This window comes from Cannabis sativa, chromosome 2 (assembly GCF_029168945.1).
Source record: "Cannabis sativa cultivar Pink pepper isolate KNU-18-1 chromosome 2, ASM2916894v1, whole genome shotgun sequence".
Classification (NCBI taxonomy): domain Eukaryota; kingdom Viridiplantae; phylum Streptophyta; class Magnoliopsida; order Rosales; family Cannabaceae; genus Cannabis; species Cannabis sativa.
The window spans coordinates 91,281,393-91,302,447 of NC_083602.1; the positions used below are offsets into that span (position 1 = coordinate 91,281,393).

General features: G+C 32.7%; 5 protein-coding genes across 22 annotated transcripts; all 5 read right to left on the reverse strand.

Moving 5' to 3' along the window:
• Window positions 1–180: 180 nt before the first annotated feature.
• Window positions 181–2,789, reverse strand: LOC133034604 (G-type lectin S-receptor-like serine/threonine-protein kinase LECRK3). Its single transcript, XM_061109718.1, has one exon. It carries the CDS (start codon window positions 2,787–2,789, stop codon window positions 360–362), a length of 2,430 nt encoding a protein of 809 aa, XP_060965701.1. The 3' UTR covers window positions 181–359.
• On the reverse strand, window positions 181–5,674 carry LOC133035191 (pentatricopeptide repeat-containing protein At1g77360, mitochondrial-like). Of its 2 annotated transcripts, none has more exons than XM_061111048.1 (2): window positions 4,011–5,674; window positions 181–2,671 (listed from the first exon to the last, which is right to left on the reverse strand). In XM_061111048.1, exon 1 carries the CDS (start codon window positions 5,448–5,450, stop codon window positions 4,011–4,013), a length of 1,440 nt encoding a protein of 479 aa, XP_060967031.1. In that variant the 5' UTR covers window positions 5,451–5,674; the 3' UTR covers window positions 181–2,671. The 2 variants fall into 2 exon arrangements, with proteins under 2 accessions (XP_060967031.1, XP_060967030.1); XM_061111047.1 differs by having other exon boundaries at window positions 181–2,674.
• LOC133035190 (pentatricopeptide repeat-containing protein At1g77360, mitochondrial-like) lies at window positions 2,580–13,876 on the reverse strand. Of its 17 annotated transcripts, none has more exons than XR_009686464.1 (5): window positions 13,795–13,869; window positions 13,608–13,698; window positions 10,417–10,501; window positions 8,876–9,037; window positions 7,754–8,755 (listed from the first exon to the last, which is right to left on the reverse strand). XR_009686464.1 is itself a non-coding variant. In XM_061111046.1 (3 exons), exon 2 carries the CDS (start codon window positions 12,594–12,596, stop codon window positions 11,157–11,159), a length of 1,440 nt encoding a protein of 479 aa, XP_060967029.1. In that variant the 5' UTR covers window positions 12,597–12,810; window positions 13,608–13,697; the 3' UTR covers window positions 2,580–2,674. The 17 variants fall into 17 exon arrangements, 1 of the variants encoding a protein (XP_060967029.1); XR_009686459.1 differs by having other exon boundaries at window positions 8,876–9,044; XR_009686458.1 differs by having other exon boundaries at window positions 8,876–10,291.
• On the reverse strand, window positions 9,586–12,381 carry LOC133035192 (octanoyltransferase LIP2, mitochondrial). The gene is made up of 2 exons (XM_061111049.1): window positions 12,243–12,381; window positions 9,586–10,501 (listed from the first exon to the last, which is right to left on the reverse strand). The coding sequence occupies exon 2, from the start codon at window positions 10,495–10,497 to the stop codon at window positions 9,787–9,789; it is 711 nt and encodes a 236-aa protein (XP_060967032.1). The 5' UTR covers window positions 10,498–10,501; window positions 12,243–12,381; the 3' UTR covers window positions 9,586–9,786.
• A 2,675-nt stretch (window positions 13,877–16,551) lies between the features above and the next one.
• On the reverse strand, window positions 16,552–20,111 carry LOC115719188 (uncharacterized). Its single transcript, XM_030648133.2, has 8 exons — window positions 19,614–20,111; window positions 19,334–19,443; window positions 18,823–18,879; window positions 18,425–18,724; window positions 18,061–18,308; window positions 17,565–17,871; window positions 17,198–17,471; window positions 16,552–17,116 (listed from the first exon to the last, which is right to left on the reverse strand). Exons 1-8 carry the CDS (start codon window positions 19,992–19,994, stop codon window positions 16,862–16,864), a joined length of 1,932 nt encoding a protein of 643 aa, XP_030503993.2. The 5' UTR covers window positions 19,995–20,111; the 3' UTR covers window positions 16,552–16,861.
• Between the last annotated feature and the right edge of the window lie 944 nt (window positions 20,112–21,055).

Genomic DNA, 21,055 nt, shown 5'->3' on the forward strand with positions numbered 1-21,055 from the left:
ATACTGGTGCTTAATAGCAATCCTCGTTTAATTTATATGATTCATCGTTAGACTTTGTCTTCATGTATAATTATTTGTATCTGTCAACTTCATCTACATGGATGGAAAACATATGTTAACGGTTATTATTAATTACAGGTGTAAAGCATTACTCATATATGAATATATTACTCAAAAAAGAAAAAGAAAGACCTCACTTATGCTCCTTTTCATATTTTGAATCAAAACATGTTTATACATATAACATTACAAATACCAATGATAACATGTTGAAAGTAGTTTCAACTATATGGACAAACATAAGACAAGTGTAAAATTGACACTAATTTAATTTTGTTAAGTAAATTTTTGGCCTATCTTTAAAATGGTGAGGGGCATGGTGGAGCACTCACTTCAACAACACCTTCAAGCATCTGAACAACTCTCCTCATATTTGGTCTAAGAGATGGATTTTCTTGAACACACCACATGGAAATCATCACATATATCTCTAACCTCTTCTTATCACCCAAAACATCATCTTCATAATCCACAAGAACATCCAATGACCCTTCTCTGAAGCAATCATAAGCCCAATCTGTCAATATCGCTTTCCTTTCCTCACCAACTTCCATATCCACATTTCTTCTACAACAAACAATCTCAAGTAACACCACTCCAAAGCTATACACATCGACTTTCGAAGTAATGGCTATGTTCCTAAACCACTCCGGTGCAACATACCCTTTTGTCCCTCTAATGGCTGTATGTGTATGGCTCTGATTCATCATCAGAAGTTTGGCCAAACCGAAATCTGATATCTTGGGAATGTTGTACTCGTCGAGAAGTATGTTTTGAGGCTTTATATCACAATGTATGATCTGAGTGTTGCACTCCTCGTGTAAATATAAAAGCCCATTTGCAATTCCTAAAGCAAGTTCACATCTTTGAGTCCAACTAGGCTTTGTGTCACCGAAAAGAAAGTTTGCTAGAGTGCCATTGCTCAAGAACTCGTACACCAACAAACGATTTTCTCCATCATCACAATATCCAAGTAACCGAACAAGATTCTTGTGATGTGTCTGGCCAATGGCTTTCAGTTCCGCCTTGAATTCTCTTTCGCCATCTATTAGCGTTGGACTTAGTTTCTTCACAGCCACGGCACTGCTAGCATTAGTTTGTACGAGAAAGCCTTTAAAAACAATGCCAAAAGCTCCACGTCCGAGTTCATCTTTAAAACCGTCGGTGGCTTTTTCGAGTTCCTTGTAGGTAAAGCAACGCAAATTTGACTCGGGAACTTCTTGTGGAGCAAAAGACCTTTTATTCCTCTTCTTGTAAATGATGAAAAACCCCATAGACATTGCAGCAAGTAACATAAAGTTAACACATACCGAAGCACTTAATACACCCAATGTAACTCTCACCAAACCATTCTGGTTTTTCTTGATCACTTCTGTAAAAGGATTCTTAGATAAAGTAGTAGTGGTAGAGTTACCCTTTCGAGTTTTGATCAAAGCTATAGTTGGATTGCTGTTATTCACTCTCCCATTTGATAAAGGAAACCTCTTCTTCCAACAGGTTCCATTTCTAAGAATAGCAACAGCACATAAACAATCATCCAAGCAAGATTCTTTGCACATTTCTTTGGTGGAAGGTGTTATTCTAATGAAATCTGATCCGGGCCAATCAACATTCTTGAGCTCAACAACATCATATGCATCTTTCCCATAACTAGTTATCTCATCTTCTTTGCAGCCTTGAATGAAATCTGGTTTACAACTTCCATAACTGTCATTTTGGTTGAGTAGAGAGTACCCTTCTAAGCATTCACACTTCGGTCTCTTATTTTTCTTGAGGCTGCAAATGGCATTGTACCCACAAACTCCAATACCTGCTGAAACAAAGGTTGAGAAACAAATGTTATTTGGTATAGACCAAAGAGGTGTCCAACTCACATTGCTACTAAAGTTCTTGGGATAAAAATAGTGAGTGAAAACTCCATCGAAACTAATTGAAGCTCGAACATAGTAATCCCTTGTTGACACTACTCTTCCTTGTGTTAAATTGAACCTTTCGCCATTTCCTCTCGAAATATACAAGTAGCCCGTTTCGTTGAAGATTATCTGAGTGGTTGTGGTTATAGTCACCGAATTAGACTGTTCATCAGTGAGGTTAGTTGCATAGTAAGGCTCATTAGGATAGTCAGAAGGCAAGTTTATTGTGTTGAGCACAACATTCCCATCTTCCCTTAACCGAAATTGGAACCTTCCTTTGGAATAGTTAGTCTCTGATTGATGAGATGACAATACCTGTCCTATGTCCATTACTTGACTTGGCAAAATGGTATCTGTTGGATTTTCAAAGCTTTCCCATAACTTTTTCGAATTGCTACCTTCAAGGATAAAGTTCCCTTCATTACTCATAACACCATTAGCAACACTTTCATCAACTGACTCAGATTTCCATAGCTCTTCGCCTTGAGGAGTTGTAAGAGCAAGTCCTGTTTCGGGAGTTAACACCACGTTTGATCTTGCTGCAGCCGGCTTATCTCCATTAGCACACCAAATTATGGTTTTGTCAGGTATCTTGGCATACCATATGCATAGCAAGAAGAAGATATCATCTTGGTTTCTAAGCTGGCGAAAACCGAAAGCAAACTCCCCATTCTGAGAGAGCCAAGGTGAAGAATTCTCTGCTGCAAAAAGGGAAGCTCCTAAGTTAACTCTGCCATTACTGGTTTGAGCGAAAACTCGGTTTGGTGATAGAAAAAAGAGCAAAGAAAAGAAAACAAGATGAGAAGATAAAGCCATTGTTGTTGTCTTTACATTCAACTCAGTAACTACTTATGATTTTGGTCTCTAAATTTGTGCTCAACTAATCAAAGACCAAACTCAAGTACAGTGGAGTAACCTGGTGATAATGTAACTAAATCAAAAAGAAGATAACTAACACACATTTTAAGACTTTTTTGACTTTGTTCAATCAAACACTAATCAAATTCAAACACTGAACACGTAGCAGTTCAGAGAGGAAAAAGAGGGTCATGATCAAATAAAATATGAAGGTTGAAATTTTGTGTCTCACTAATATTTATTTAGATAATTGTTAAATCACATATTGGAGAAAATTCTAGTAGCATATTTGAATAAGACACTCAAGTTCTCTGATTGGATTTAGTTATTATTATGATTCATCATGAGACTATGTTTTACACTCAACTATGTTTTTATTATTATTATTATTATACTTTAGGGTTATTATCCGCGAAACATCCTTATGTTTTAACTTAATAACACTTAACCTCTTGATCTTTTTTTAGTGACAAAACCCCCTTAATTTTGCTTTTTTATACAAATTTAAGGCGTCAGCTAAATCTCATCATTAAATACCAACTGGATTGCCACTGAGTGCACTTGTGTATATGTGACATATTTTCAATGGCTTTGAAATTTTGGTGTCACATGTACACAGATGTACACAGTGATCATCCCAGTTAGCATTTAACAGTGAAATTTAACTAGCGCTTAAAATTTACAAACAAAAATAAAGTTGAGAGAGTTTTACCACAGAAAAGAAAAAAAAAATGAAAGGAATAAGTGTATAAAAATTAAAACATAAAGAAGTTTCATTGTCAATTACCCTATATTTTAAATAGGCGTAAAGCATACTCATATATGACTTGTAATTTCAACTATATGAACATAGCCAAAATTGAAAGTTCATGAGCTAAAAATTGAGCCAAAAACATAGCTGGGAATAGTAAAGTAATACATTTCAAAATAAAGTGTCAAATCAATAATGATGCATAAGAACATAAAGTAGTTAGAAAGCAATAGTATTAAGATTATGATTCAAGTCCATCAACACAAGAAAAGTTTAGTTGGTTTCAAAAAATGGGGATTGAGCAAGGTTGAACATCTACTTCAATTTCAAATCATTAACAACATGAATAACAATCTTAATATTTTTCTTGTTATATACATAATCAAAGAAAGAAAGAAAAAATATCCCTTCTGGCATAGAGTTCTTACTCAATCACAGAGAGGCTCTTTAACCATAAGATTCATCTTTTGCTGAAGAAATTTAAGAACATCATCTCTTCCTTCCTTAATCAACAACTGTCTCAACCTCCCTAAAGTCACACCAGAAGGTCTAATTCCCTTCTCTATCATCTCCTCCATTAAAACACAAGCTTGAGTAGCATCACCCTTCTCACACAACCCATTTATCAAAACCGAAAAAGTATGCATACTCGGAACAAACCTCTTCAACTTCATATATTTCCACACTTTCAAAGCCATCTCAATCTCATCCTTCTCACAAAACATCTTAATCATCATCGTATACGTGTCTGAATCCGCCTCACACACCTTAATCATCCTCCTAAACACCTTAAACGCCTCTTCAGTCTTCCCTCTACCGATTAAACCATTTAACATCACATTACAAGTCCTCGAATTAGGCATAACCCCTTTCGAATCCATATCATTCAACACCCTATAAGCATTCTTAAACCGATCAACCTTAATAAAAGCACCAATCAAAGCATTATAAACAACAACATCAGCTTCAACACCCTTACTTTCCATCTCCATAAAAGCACCAACAGCATCTTCAATCCTATTCTCAACCCCATAAGTATGAACCAAAACACTATAAATAAAAGAAGTTGGTTTACAACCATTACAATCCATTGTCCTAACAATCCCAATGGCTTCATCAACTCTCCCAGCTTTACAAAGAACATCAACCATAATACCATAAGTAACAATATCAACACTAATACCAAATTCAATCATATCTCTAAAAATTTCTCTAGCTTTAGGCAAATTAGGTTCTTTCCCCCACCCATCAATCAAAATACTATAACTTTTAGAATCTGGCTCAAACCTACCCTTCATAGAATCAAAAACCTCTTGAGCTTTCCTAACATTCTTAGATTTACACAAAGCACTAAGAAGCCCATTAAAAGCAATCAAATTTGGTTCAACACCATACTTTTCCATAACATTAAAAGTATAAAGAGCTTCATCAATTTTCTGAGCTCTTGTATATTTTCTCATAATAATACAAAAAGTTTCAACATTTATCAATTCCTTTGATCTCATACTACTCACCAATTCCCACATTAACTGATACTGGCGTATTTTAGCAAGTGACCCAATCATTGAATGGTAAGCTCTGACACTGTGGGAGGCATAGCTTCTCTGCTTGGCAGCCCACTCAAAGAATCTGTAGGTGAGCATTCCAGCATTCTGGAATCTGACAAGGACTTGTTCTACCATCTCTGTTGAAACCTTAACTCCAGTTTGGTCTAGTGCTGTTTGGATTGATGCAACTGGGTTTGACATCATGGCTTTGCAGATTCTTTCAGTTGGGTCTGGGATTTCCCTCTTGGGTTTTGTGGAAAAATTGAAACTTTTCCATAAGTTTGGCTTGGTGCAGAGTTTTTCAACTTTGTTAAAGATCATTTCTTTTTGATGAAATTTTAAGAATTGAGGCTTTTTTTTTCTAGGATCAGTGGAGCTTGGTGAGTTCTTCAATGGTAGAGAGAGAGAGAGAGAGAGAGAGAGAGAGAGAGCGTTGCGTTAGGCAAATATTACACAGAACGAGTCGACTGAGTCGGTTGGGAGGGCGGCGACGGCGAGTCAAGTAAAGTTCACAACTATTTTTATCACCTATTTTGAGTTAAGAGTTAGTTAATTTCTATAATTATTATTAAATTAAAATATATTTGATTTGATATTAAATTGCATGATACTATCTCTAATGTCCTTTCATATTAATCTTTTTTTATATAAAAAACTAGAAAATAAAGTTAAAAAAGTTCATGTTAATTTTTAAGAGAGGAAATTGTACTCTATACCCTTTTTATATTGTCCTCTTTTATTTTTACCTTTTTTTTTAAAATCTATCATTTTTACCTCTTTTTTCAAAATATTGTACCGATTTTGCCCCTGTCACTTCAAGATACTCTCCATGTGATTCTCTTATGTAAGGATATTTTGGACACAATACATATAAAAAGAGGTATATTTCAAATAAATATAAAATTAGAGGTAAATTTGATTAATTGATGAATAAAAGAGGCATTTTTCAACTTACCCATTTTTAAGAAGTGTAGAATTTATTTCTTTTTATTATCAAATCGTTTACTAGGGTTTTTCGTTCTTAAATTTTTAGCCATCAGAGATTGTCTTTTGCTCCAGATAGGTTGGATCGTCTCTTTGGCTTAGGTGTGGCTTGGTCATAGTTTGTGGTTTTGCTACTGTGATTAGTCTTGTCTCTGTGATATTTTTTGAGTGTCTTAAGTCTTATCTTTGTGACATGAGTTTGTTTTGTTTTATTTTGTTGTTGGCTCATCTTCATTGTTCTTCGTTGACTCGCCATCAAATCGATGTTAATAGTTAAGAATAAGAAGTTCTTTGTGATTGAAAGTGTTGTTAGTAGTGCAATTTCGTACCTTTACAAAATTTGAGTGCTCAATCTACGAGGTTGAATAAACCTAGTGCAAAATTTTTATATTCTATTGTCGTGTCTTCTGAGCAGTGGATAAAACTGAATATAAGTATATTGGAGGTTAAATGTGATGCTATAATCTTTTTCTTTTGATTTTATTATAGTTTTTTTTGTCAAATAATTCGGGAATCAAGTAGCTGATGAACTGACTCGTTTTTCTAATTTTAATTCTGGTCATGTTTCCAATATAAAATATGTCCCGATTATATTGTATTTATTATTTTAGCGGATTGTTATTAATAAAATTGCATAATTCCTTATAGAAAAAAAAATATTGAATTATATACCATGATTTATAAGAAGATAGCAATATTAAAGGGTAGCAATAATATCTATCATTAATTTGAGTCATATAATTGAATACCAACTTCCACATTTTTTTTATTTTTTTTCTTTTCTTTTATAAAAACTTTCCCGAAATTTTAATTTAATTATTTTTATAAAAAATTACTAATTATTTGCAAAGCTTGCTAAAAATGTTGGATCAACATGATCTTGCTATTTAAAAAAAGGAAAAAAAATGTTTATATTTGGAGACTAATATCTTATTATATAGAAATACAAAAAACAACAATGAAGACTTAATTGATATTGTTCTTAAAGGACTACTCAATTGTGTTTTACATCTCATCAACATACAATAAAGTTTTAGTTGACTTCAAATATAGATGAAGAAATAACTCATTTCTCACTTTTTAACCCTTCTCAAAAATAAATTAGTGGCCCTTTTTCTTTCATTTTTTCTTTCTATTACATTGCTCTTCTGCCTGAAAATTACAAGGAATTGAACAAGAGTAAAATGCCCATGAAGAGATTGGCCTTGGCCCCTCATATGAAAAGTATAAGAAAGAATCAACCAATCATTTTAGCTGTAAAGGTTTAAGATTGCTACCTAAAAAGGTAGTGAAACTTGAATGAGTTCACACTTGCAACTTTGATTCATCTAAGATCAACTCAATATGAAAATTTCAATCAAACATAAGAAGGCACTCAGCTCAACCCGAAATACAGATCAAGTACAACACATTTACTCCGATAAGCTAGTACACCCGAAAGGGCGAACAGGGGAGAACAAATGTCATGGGACCGAGACATAACCCGAAATACTCAACTCTGCAACATTCACCACTCAATAATTCCATTCTTTAAACCAACCTATACATATAAGCAACAAATCTCTAAATTTGTAAGCTGATAATTTCATTTGTTTATAATGAAGAAAGAAGAGCAATGTAAGTATATGTACAAGGAAACAAGCACTAACAAAATGATAACATTGTAATCTTTGATTTCAGTTACAGTTTTCTCATGCTTTTGTGAATCTAATACTAAAATTAAAGAACTACAGAAATATAAACCAAACTATTTAAATAAACAAATTAAAAATGAAAAAAAATGTATAGAGATCTGATTCTCCTACCTATATCAACAGAAAAACGAAGTACAGAAACTGCAAAATTTCGGGTAAGAGAAAGAGATACCAGTCTCTCTATCCTTTCGAGATCTCTAATCATGTATCGATCCTAGTTACTTGTTATGAATTGGATTGGATTCACTAGAAGGTGCTGCTTTTAAACTTGTCTCAACAGATCTCAGAGGATCCTCCAATGTCCTTTTATTCAACTCTTTCGGATTTGAAGCTGATAAAACGAGCAGCAATCTTCTGTGTTGGTTTCTATCTCTTGTGTGAATTCGTCTCTCTTCGAGAAGTGACAATGAAGAAAAAGAAGTCACTAGAGTTTGCATGAGAATCAAGACAAAGAACAAAACCAGATGTATGTGAATCGTTTTCATGGCTGAGATCGGGCAATAAGAAGAAAAAGCAGATAGTAATGAAGTGTTCTATTATCTAAAAAAAGTGAGAGTATACATTACATGTTATGTGAAATTTTTAAGCTAAAGGGTAAGCTTAATATATAGATATTAGCTCAATATATAACTAATTTTTCTTGCTGACAAGATTTGGAACCAACAACTAGTTTAGTCAAACAGTTTCTTGCTGAAAAAGTTACTTAGTGTTTTACTATGACAGATGAAAACTTTTCTACAGGCTGGTGACAAAATGACAGAAAAATCCTATGTTTCTGACTATTCATAGTAGAAGCATAATTATTAAGAGTTGGAAATACTAAAGTATTCATGATTAGATATTTTACCTGTTCCTTGTTTGTTCTGCTTATTCTTTAGAACTTAGTAGTAGTAGTAGTAGCTGCTGATCATGTGATGCAAAAGTTAAGTATAATATTCTCTGACTTGTCTGAAAAATAAAATGAAAATGATTAATTTATAAAATGACTCATGTGACAAATCACATGAGACCAAATCAGTGACCTCTCATTTTCTTGTACTTCTTTGTTTTAATAAGTAAAAATAGTACCCAAAAGCATAATGAGTTTGACAAGTACAGCTAAAGTTGGCTGTGGAAATGAAATCCACATCATCATCTTCATAGGAAACTTCCCTGTTTTCCTTTGGCAAATCTTTCTTCTTCTGATAATTTCCAACCAAAGTCAAATTTCTTGACTGTTATTTTGAAAACCTGCACACTTGAAGAAACTCAAGAAAAATATTTGATTAGAATTTTTATGGACCAAATTTAACCAAGATAAAGTTTTAAGGTGTTTGAATATCGAAAATGAAAACAGAACATGGATTTCGGAGAGTAGAAAGTGGTTTCATTCATTAGTGAACCAACCCAAACCTAATCCATCTACATTCTCCAAAGGATATTAGAATAATCATTTCTAGGATTTGCTTGATTAAACTAAGTGATTTGCATCAATAATTTAGTCAACCAATCTACTTAAATTAACAAGGTATGGAGAAAGCATTTTATTGCTTATCATAAGTTGATGAGAATTACATTACAAGATCTGATGATGAAACTCCTATGCTCAAGCTATCAAGTTGTTATTTTACGGCTACAATTCGAAATACATGTGGATAAAAAGATTCTCTAAAGAAAAAACATGTGGTCCATGTTAGTAGCACTAGTGTAGATGAACAGTGTTGACTTAACTCAATCCTTTGAGTTTGAATGCATACTCAAACACTGTATAACTTAAATTAGAAAACAAAGTAACATGATTTTCGGTACCAAACGTGCTAGTAAACAAGATGGTATTTTATTAAATAAACAATTTCATGGAACTTGAGTCAATAAGATCCATTAGGATGGTCTTTGGTCCCAAGGCTTACCTAATTACAAGTCGAAATTCTCAAGCTTTGAAAACTTGGAAAGATATTAAGATCTAACCTTATGTATTAATCATATAAAGAATAATTATCTCATTCAATTTCGCAATCATCAGACAATAATACAGACGCATTCTCCTTCCACGAAACACTGCTATACCCAAATTGTCTTGCGAAACAAGAAATCAACTGCTCTTGAATTATTTCTTCGGCGGGAAGCACCGAATTTGTCTCCTTTCTCAATGATGTAACTCCTTTATTTGCAATCCCACATGGCACTATGTGCTTAAAATAGTTCAAATCTGGATCAATATTAAATGCCAACCCATGAGAGGTGACTGCATACGAAATTTTAACCCCAATTGCACCAATTTTTCTCTCACCAACCCAAACACCCGTTTCACCTGCTTCTCCAGGTTTAGCTTTGACACCATACAAAGATGCCAATTCAATCATAGTTGACTCAAGTTTCTCCACATAACTCCGAGCACCAAGTCCAATATCCCTTAACGAAACAATGGGATACAATATCGCTTGATGTGGACCGTGAAAAGTTATATCCCCTCCCCTCAATGTATAGCATAATTCAGCTCCTATACTTTTTAAATCAGACTCGGGAATCAGTAAATTGTGATCAGTCCTTCGTTTTCCAAGGGTATATGTAGGCGGGTGTTGCAAAGACAAAATAGTATCGGGAATCTTATTAACTTTCCTAGCACTTACCAGTTTGTCCTGCAGTTTATGAGCTTCCAAATAGTTGACAATGCCCATCTTCCATACCTCGAGATTTCGAGGACCTCTCATTCCCCTGTATCACAGTAAAACTTCAATATTACAACTCGGATTAATGGGCATGTGTTTCTTTCAATTAAATTTTCGTTTTTTGATCACATGATAACCACTCATCACTACCAAAAACTACCAAAAACAATATTAAAAGACTCAAATTCTATTAATGGAAAATTTAATGGGGTCCATGAGGAACACAATTTGTTTATTTATTTGGCACATTAGCATCACATGCCTTTACACCTATTTAAAATATAAGGGAGTTTCACTACTAATTACCTTATATTTTAAATAGGTGTAAAGCATACTCATATATGACTTGTGATTCAACTATATGAACATAGCCAAAATTGAAAGTTCATGAGCTAAAAATTGAGCCAAAAACATAGCTGGGAATAGTAAAGTAACACATTTCAAAACAAAGTGTCAAATCAATAATGATGCATAAGAACATAAAGTAGTTAGAAAGCAATAGTATTAAGATTATGATTCAAGTCCATCAACACACAAGAAAACTTTAGTTGGTTACAAAAAATGGGGATTGAGCAAGGTTGAACATCTACTTCAATTTCAAATCATTAACAACATGAATAACAATCTTAATATTTTCTTGTTATATACATAATCAACAAAAGAAAAAGAAATATATATCCCTTTTGGCATAGAGTTCTTACTCAATCACAGAGAGGCTCTTTAACCATAAGATTCATCTTTTGCTGAAGAAATTTGAGAACATCATCTCTTCCTTCCTTAACCAACAACTGTCTCAACCTCCCTATAGTCACACCAGAAGGTCTAATTCCCTTCTCTATCATCTCCTCCATTAAAACACAAGCTTGAGTAGCATCACCCTTCTCACACAACCCATTAATCAAAACCGAAAAAGTATGCATACTCGGAACAAACCTCTTCAACTTCATGTATTTCCACACTTTCAAAGCCATCTCAATCTCATCCTTCTCACAAAACATCTTTATCATCATCGTATACGTGTCTGAATCCGCCTCACACACTTTAATCATCCTCCTAAACACCTTAAACGCCTCTTCAGTCTTCCCTCTACCGATCAAACCATTTAACATCACATTACAAGTCCTCGAATTAGGCATAACCCCTTTCGAATCCATATCATTCAACACCCTATAAGCATTCTTAAACCGATCAACCTTAATAAAAGCACCAATCAAAGCATTATAAACAACAACATCAGCTTCAACACCCCTACTTTCCATCTCCATAAAAGCATCAACAGCATCTTCAATCCTATTCTCAACCCCATAAGTATGAACCAAAACACTATAAATAAAAGAAGTTGGTTTACAACCATTACAATCCATTGTCCTAACAATCCCAATAGCTTCATCAACTCTCCCAGCTTTACAAAGAACATCAACCATAATACCATAAGTAACAATATCAACACTAATACCAAATTCAATCATATCTCTAAAAATTTCTCTAGCTTTAGGCAAATTAGGTTCTTTCCCCCACCCATCAATCAAAATACTATAACTTTTAGAATCTGGCTCAAACCTACCCTTCATAGAATCAAAAACCTCTTGAGCTTTCCTAACATTCTTAGATTTACACAAAGCACTAAGAAGCCCATTAAAAGCAATCAAATTTGGTTCAACACCATACCTTTCCATAACATTAAAAGTATAAAGAGCTTCATCAATTTTCTGAGCTCTTGTATATTTTCTCATAATAATACAAAAAGTTTCAACATTTATCAATTCCTTTGATCTCATACTACTCACCAATTCCCACATCAACTGATACTGCCGTATTTTAGCAAGTGACCCAATCATTGAATGGTAAGCTCTGACACTGTGGGATGCATAGCCTCTCTGCTTGGCAGCCCACTCAAAGAATCTGTAGGTGAGCATTCCAGCATTCTGGAATCTGACAAGGACTTGTTCTACCATCTCTGTTGAAACCTTAACTCCAGTTTGGTCTAGTGCTGTTTGGATTGATGCAACTGGATTTGACATCATGGCTTTGCAGATTCTTTCAGTTGGATCTGGGATTTCCCTCTTGGGTTTTGTGGAAAAATTGAAACTTTTCCATAAGTTTGGCTTGGTGCAAAGTTTTTCAACTTTGTTAAAGATCATTTCTTTTTGATGAAATTTTGAGAATTGAGGCTTTTTTTTTTCTCGGATCAGTGGGGCTTGGTGAGTTCATCTATGGTAGGTAGAGAGAGAGAGAGAGAGAGAGAGAGAGAGAGAGAGCGTTGCGTTAGCCAAATGTTACACAGATCGAGTCGACTGAGTCGGTTGGGAGGGCGGCGACGGCGAGTCAAGTAAAGTTCAAAACTATTTTTATCACCTATTTTGAGTTAATAGTTAGTTAATTTCTATAATTATTATTAAATTAAAACATATCGAATTTGATATTAAATTATACTAATAATATTATGACACTCTTTTTACATTAAATTTTTTATATAAAAAATTAGAAAATAAAGTTAGCACGCTTTGCATCAACATGTATCCAACATTTTTAGCACGCTTTGCAAATAATTAGTAATATTTTATAAAAGTAACCAGCTAAAATACTACGTGCAATCTAATCGGGACATATCTTGCATTGAAAACATGACCATAATTAAAATTAGAAAAATGAGTTCATCAGCTACTTGATTCCCGAATCGTTTGACAAAAAAAGTAAAGCTTCAATATACTTATATTCAATTTTATCCAGTGCTCAGAAGACACGACAATGGAAAATTTACACCAAGTTCATTCAACCTCGTAGATTGAGCACTCAACTTTTGTAAAGGTACGAAATTGTACTACTTAGTTCATGTCAAAAACAGAGAATATGAACTATCGAAGTCAGGGTACTAACCTTGTGATACCTAAAACATCATAAAAATATCAGAATTTATCAAAGAGTATTCTTTAATCTACATTTGATTGTCAGGGACCTTGTTCCTATCAATATCGACTGAGTCTTATGACTTTGGAGCAGGAAATGTAAAAGTCTCCCTAACAAGTTTTATCTACATTGGCTTTTCGCTAAATTTATCATAAGTTTAGATACTTTAAACTAAGTTATGTGTTTTATTTTCTAAGAATTTGAAAATAAAAAGATTAAAAATATCATTACAAAAAAAAAAATACCTATTAATCGGAAATAACGCCGTACGTCCACCACTGTTAAACGCTTCGTTCTTCTCTGCAACCACAAGGTGTACCTTGAGATATTTGGTGTCTGTTAAGGTATGGTGATGATGTTGAATGTGATGAATATGTAGACAAGTTTGAAAAACAAAAATTGAATTTTTGAGATGATGAATATGATGAATACCTTGAGATATTAATATTCTCTGTTAAGTTTGAAAGAGAAAAATTGAATTTTTGAGTAGAGATAGTGGCTGCTGTGCTTTAGGGTTAGAAAATATATAGCTTTTATATTAGGGTTTTATTAGTTGGGCTGTTATTGTGTTTGGGCCCAATTACTCTTGTCAGAAAAGAGTCTTTGATTCTTGGAGTATGTTGAAAAATACCACTTTTATTAATCAATTAATTAAATTTACCTCTAATTTTATATTTAATTGAAATATACTTCTTTTTATATGTATTGTACCAAAAATACTCTAACATAAGAGAGTCACATGGAGAATATCTTGAAGTGACAGGGACAAAATTGGTACAATATTTTAAAAAAGAGGTAAAAATGATAGACTTTAAAAAAGAGGGTAAAAATAAAAGAGGACAATATGAAAAGGGTATAGAGTGTAATTTCCTCCAGAAGATTTTTTTGTTGGTTGGCTGGACAAATAGGTCTTACCTTTTTTTTTTTACTTTATTTAAATTTAACTTTAAATAAACTTTTATAGTATTGTATCCAAATTATTTTAATACTCATATAACTAAGACATAATTTCAAATATAATAATTTGTGTTCTTGTAGATGGATGTGTAGGTTTGTAAGTTAGTTAGGAGAATTCTTTATTAAAGAATAATAAAAACTATCATATGAATATCAGAAGGGAAATTTACATGGTATACTAACTTTTGCTATTTCTTTACAAAAATATTGTCAGGCGGTATTTTTTACTTTTTTACTGTGTTTTTTTATAAGTTTCATACTGCAGTATACTGTGTTAAGTTTTCACTGGTGTTTTACTAGTGTTTTACTGGTGTTCTACTGTTGTTTTGAGTTGTTCTGTTTTGTGTTTTACTGGTGTTTTATAAAAACACAGTATTTTTGAAAACTTTTTCGTGTGACAGTATTTTTGTGAAAGTTAACCAAAATTTCAGTATTTTTGTAAATTTCCCTATCAGAATTTATATGATGGAAAGGGCTAAGTGCTAACAAAACTTGAGTTTAGGAGGTTTTACCACCAAATATTTAAAATTTGGGGTTAATTGTAAAAACATGGCCACTTAAGAAGGTTATACCGTAAATTACTCATAAATAAATAATAACACCAACTAACCCAATCGACAAAGCTTATCCCAAAACACCCAAACCAAATATCCAAGGAAGGAGCAATGGGGATTGAAATTCAAGCTGGTGCCAATTACCCTTTATTTATTTATTATTTTCAAGTAATTATAAAATAAAAAAAATAAATAAATAAACAAGTATTGTGCAAAGGAAGAAAAGAAAAATCCAATTGGATTGGAGGAAAATCAATCCAATTGGATTGGAGGAAAATCATAGTGATTAATATTCATAATTATTAAGGTAATAATTATATAGATTGTTAATTATATTATATTTTTAAATAAAGCATTGTTATTGAACCGTAGTAGTTAGCAGTTTTTTATATTATTTATTAAATAAAAATATATGAGACTTGATGTTAAATTAAATCAATAATTATATACTATATGTCATCTCTTATGATGTTTGGTGTCCCTTAGTATTTTTTTTAATAATATGATTTCTTAGTGTCTTATTAAGTAAAATAGCTAAGAATTTTATAAGAAAATGATATTTTTTTAGTAATTAATGTTTAGAATGAAATTTTTTTAGTAATTATACAGTGTATTTATATTTAATTTTCTTGGAGACTATAAAAATTGGATAATATAATTAGAACCTTCAATTACCCTCAATTACATTGTTATGATGTTATTACATAATGAGACAAAACTCTATTACTATTTAAAAATATATTAACAAGATTTTTATAGTAGAAGTCAATCTCAATCAAGTGAATATGAGCCTATAAGTTATTTCAAATTGATAAAATATCCACATTTGTTCATTACCTTCACCATTACCACAAAATCAATTGAATTTTATTGAAAATTGCATATGTAATATCATTGTTTTTATTAAAGAAAACAAAAATATCCATTAATACGTCAATCGAACAAAGTCCGTTACATTATAACTCAAAGAGTAAAGGTTAATTAGAATTTTTATCCCCTAAACTTTAACATATACCAAATCGTGCCTCCTGAACTTTTCTGACTGTTAAAAATTTCCTCTAAACTATTGAGATTGTTAAATTTAAGGATTTTTGTTTAATTTCATTCAATTTTACTATTTCATTGATTGTTTATGTACTAAACCATACTCTCCAAACTTTGATATCTACAAAATCATACTCCTCGAATTTTGATATATACTAAATCATGCCCCATGAACTTTTATCCATGTTAGATTTTTTTTACTAAAATTAAACAAAAATCTTTAAATTTAACAATCTCAATAGTTTAAGGGACATTTTTAACGACCTTAAAAATTCAGAGAACATAATTTAGTACATATCAAAGTTCGGGAGATAAAATTCCTAATTAACCAAGAGTGAAATCATAAAAGTTAAGTATACCGAACCATTTACAATAACATAAAGAAAACCCTAAAAGCAACCTCAACTAAAGAATCAATAAGCCACTAAAGAATTACTAAGCCACTAACGTTGAAATATATTAGACTTCCAAACTAAATGAAGAGTAAATAAACAAATCACTTTTTATTTGACCTATAAGATAAGATTTTGGCTACAATATCATGAAAATAATGAAGATATGAAAAAAAGTGTATTATCAAAACTTAACTAGAATAAAATCATGAAAATATTTTCCTTGAATGAGTGGGAATTGATTTGGAAAGATAAAAGAAAAGGTCCACCTTTACTTAGCTACATAAACTCCATATAGTGTAAATCACATAATAATCAATGAATAATGCCTCTTGGCTATACTACATCAAGCCAAGGAACATATACACCTGCTCTTTGTTATAAGAGGCCAAAAAAACAAAAACTGAATTTCACTATTATATATATACAAGAAATTGCTCTTTTAAATAATCAATCTATTGTAAAAGCAACTTCTTTTCAAACCCAGGAAAAGAAACTGGGAAAAAAGGCCAAGAATTTTCTTATAATATCGTGGGGAGAAACACAAACAAGTCAAGAAGAACAAGAAAGCATACAGACGCCAGGCCTATATGCCCAGGCGGGAGGCAATCGAGCGTATTTTTCCATTCCTGGCTGGTCGTCGTATGGCCGTTCCATTACTTTCAGCAGCCTTCGAACCTCCTCAAAATCGCCTTGTTCAGCAGCGTCAATGGCGCTCTGGCAGAGGTAATTCCTGAGAACGTATTTCGGGTTCACTGCATTCATTGAGGCCTTCCTCTCTTCGTCTGAGATGCCACTAGACGCTAGCTGTGAAAATAGAAGCATAATTTTGAGAAAGTACTCGAAAAAAATTTAACTAAACAAGGGCGAAAAAGACAAACTTGGTACCTCCTCTATGTAGGTTTTTACCCAAGCAGTCCATGCTTCTTTGCGCTCCTTCCCGATATCTAACAGAACAGCCTTCAGTGGAACCAACAACTCCTCTTCTGGGATGTTAACATCAGCTTTGATGTTTGATAGTAACCGAAAGAAATTTGTGTAATCGACTTTGTCAACAGCCATATTGTTAAGAAGTTTACTGATCAACTGTTTGTTGTATTTGGGAAGACCGAGTTTTCTAGTCATTATAGCTTGATACTCATCCATAAATTTGGTCCCATATCTGTAAAAAAGTCAAAGAAAAATAGTCAATTGCTTGCTAGCCACACAATATAACTCTCTTAAGAAAAGAACACAGTACCGAAATGAAAACTACCTTTCCATGGCATAATTTGCCTCTGTATCATTTATCAATTCAGCAGAAGATAAAGTTGTGGCAAACTGTGCAACATTCCATAAGCCTATATCAGGCTGATTGGCGAAACAGTATCTTCTGCCTGGAAGATCGGTAGTATTTGGAGTGTAACTTGGATCGAATGCATCCAAAAATCCAAATGGACCATAATCAATGGTGAGTCCCAAAATGCTCATGTTATCGGTGTTCAAAACACCATGAGTAAAACCAACTCCTTGCCATTTGGCAACCAAGGATGCGGTACGCTCAGCAACCTCCACAGCCCAAGCTATTAAAAATTACCGTAAAAGCGATAAGGAAATGAAAATTTTAATAATTTTGAGAAAACAATTCCTTCATTTGTTACAAAGGGCACACTAGGATAACCCAACAAGAAAATTTCAAGATACAAACAAGTAAAATGGCGAAAAAGTCAGCTAACTTATGTTTCAACTTTTGTCTTTATACTACAAATTACCTGCGTACTTATTAGAAGTCAGATCCACGACTGAATGATCTTCATCGCCTGTGCTAAAGGATAAGCTCTCACTTGTGTCCATATTCTCTATATGAGGAAAGTGATGCTTGATAGCATAGTCCGCCAGAATACGAACAATCTCAAGATCCTCTTTTTCTCTAGATGCATGAATTTGGTATGAACCAAACCGCAGAAATGATGGAGCAACTCTGCAAACAATTGCACCTGGCTCCTCCTTCGGGTTTCCACTACAAACCAAAGTAGGACAACAATTCAAATTTACATGATGAACTATTTATTCATTCATAAAAACGTATCATGATACCGATTTGCATCCAACAAAAGCTAGAAGTCAATTACATACTCATAGAACATGTCTCGAACAACAAATTTTCCAGTTGTGACTAGACAAAGAGCTCGAGTTGTTGGAATTCCAAGACTATGCATTGCCTCACTGCAAAGAAACTCCCTAATGCTACTGCGCAGCACTGCAAAGCCATCTGCAAATCGACTGTACGGTGTCTTCCCAGCACCTTTAAGCTGCAGTTCCCATCTTTGAGACTTAGAATTAATTACCTCACCGAGTGTTATCGCCCGACCATCTCCCAACTGTCCAGCCCACATGCCAAATTGATGTCCTCCATAGCATTGAGCATAAGGCACACTATAACAATCAACATCATAATCAAACTTGCTAGCACAAAAAACCAAACAAACCGAACAACATGAATTTCATAACATAATCTTGAAAGGAATACTTACGATCCCACCAAAGGAGAAGCTCCAGAAAACAAGAGAGGAAAATCTGGCCTTTCAAATCTGAAATCCCACAAAGTCATCATTATAAGAGTCTCATAATTATATATGAAAAGGTAAATACTATTTTAGATTCTTTGTTTTGCAAAACCATTTCAAAATGGCACAAAAGAATACTTGAGCTCAATTTCGTCAACTTTTTTCTAATATAACCAACTGAAGCCAATTTCTAACATAAACATATGCAAAAAAAAATGTAAATAACTTTCAGATTAGATTATTATTATTCCGTTTTATTTTGACAAAAATTAAGCTAAAGTATCATTTATACCATTTAAAAAATACTTGCCATTTAACAAAACAGAATCAGATTGATAACTTTTACCAAACACAAAGTCTAAATTAATATTTACCCTAATCGAAACGGGTATAGTCATAACATGTTCTTAAGTTTTTCTAGTCTAAAGTTTGGATTTCTTTTTACAATAATTTTTCTACATGAAACAAATTTACTTACTCTTTGGAATCCAAATCAAGCAACTCAGCTACTGATTCTGACCAAGCCACAAGCTGAGGCTTATCCACTTGAACTGATGGAGAAACTTTTGTATAACAAGCATGCAAAACCTATAGAAATAACAATACCAAACCAACTTTGAGCTAATTCCCAATAAACAAAAACAAATAAAAATCGTATCTTTACAAAAAAAAAAACATAACTCTATTGAATCAATTTAGGTTTTCATTTTCTAGGCAACCAAACACAAAATCAAACCAAAAGAAAACAAACAAATTACCTCTCGTGGAAAGCTATCGGTCCTGGGATCACCAGGAAGTTCTCTAACAAACGATTGGTCCCAATTCAGATCCTCTAGATTCAACCTAACCTTCTTAATTCCATTACTAACATCACCAGAAGCTCGTAAGGTCTGATTCTGCAAATCCCGAGCTACGGAATCGAGGGATAAGGAAGCAACGTCTGTAGAAGGCGGCGAGTCCATTGAAAGTCCACCGCTGCCGTTGCCGGAGCTAGCGTAGCATGCGAAGGGTAACCGGGGAAATTTGAAGGGGAAGGAAGGGCAAAATGGTAATTTGGGAGGACGGTGGTGAGAGAAGGGAAGGAGGAGAGGGAGTGAGAGAGAAGAAGAAGAAGCTTTCGATGAGAAATAAGAAAGCATTTTTTGTCTATTGTTTTTTTTTTAATTTAATTTCATTTTTATTAAAACAAAAATTTGTAATATATAAATGAAAATAAAATTAAATAAAAAAATTTTGTCATTATTTGTGTGTGTTGTGTTTTATTAGGGAAATAGATTATATATATAATAATTTTACAATACACTCCAAGTACATTTTTATGTATTCGGTATTTAGTAGAATTTTTTAATTTAATTATTTTTATAGTCGTATGCATTATAGTTATTTAAAATATTTTGTAAATTTTAAAAAATTTGAAATAACTTATAATATAGAAATCAATATTTAAACAGTATATTTCACATGCGTATAAAATAAAATAAAAAATATGCGTGCAACAGATTGTTTGAACTATGTTTTCAGTGTTAAAGTTTTGCAGGATGTTTTAAATAATTACAAGAAACACGACCATGAAAAAAATTTGGACTACAAAATTTTTTTGAATACTGAATAGATAAAGATATATCAATACATCCTTTATAGGAGGTGTATTGTAAAAATTTTCATTATAGTACGTGAGTTTGACTCACTACATTTTAATTTAGATTTTAGATTATATAAAATTGGATAAGGAGAGCACTAGTGTACTTCTATCTATTTTGACATTCAAAAGAGTTTTTTAGTTTAATTTTTTTGTATGCTTGTGTACATTGTAGTTATATAAAATATCTTACAAAATTTTGAGAAATTAGAAAAAATTAAAAACATCGAAAACATAGTTGAAACAGTTTATTGCACGTGTAACTCTTTTAATGTACATATGTGGGAAATAAATTGTTTGAATATTGCTTTTATTAAAGTTAGTCTCACATTACTAATGTGTGTAAATAAAATATCATATGCCTAAATTATGAAGATCTAATGACGATAGTGGATTGATGATCATTGTGGATTACATGTGTAAAGATATTTTCTTCTCGATTCTTAGTTTCATCTTTGTTTACTTTTTAATTTGTTGGGCTTGAGAGGTATGAGACTATGATACTATACTTGGGTTATGATTTTTTTTTTTTCAAACTTTGAGACATATTTAATTTTTATT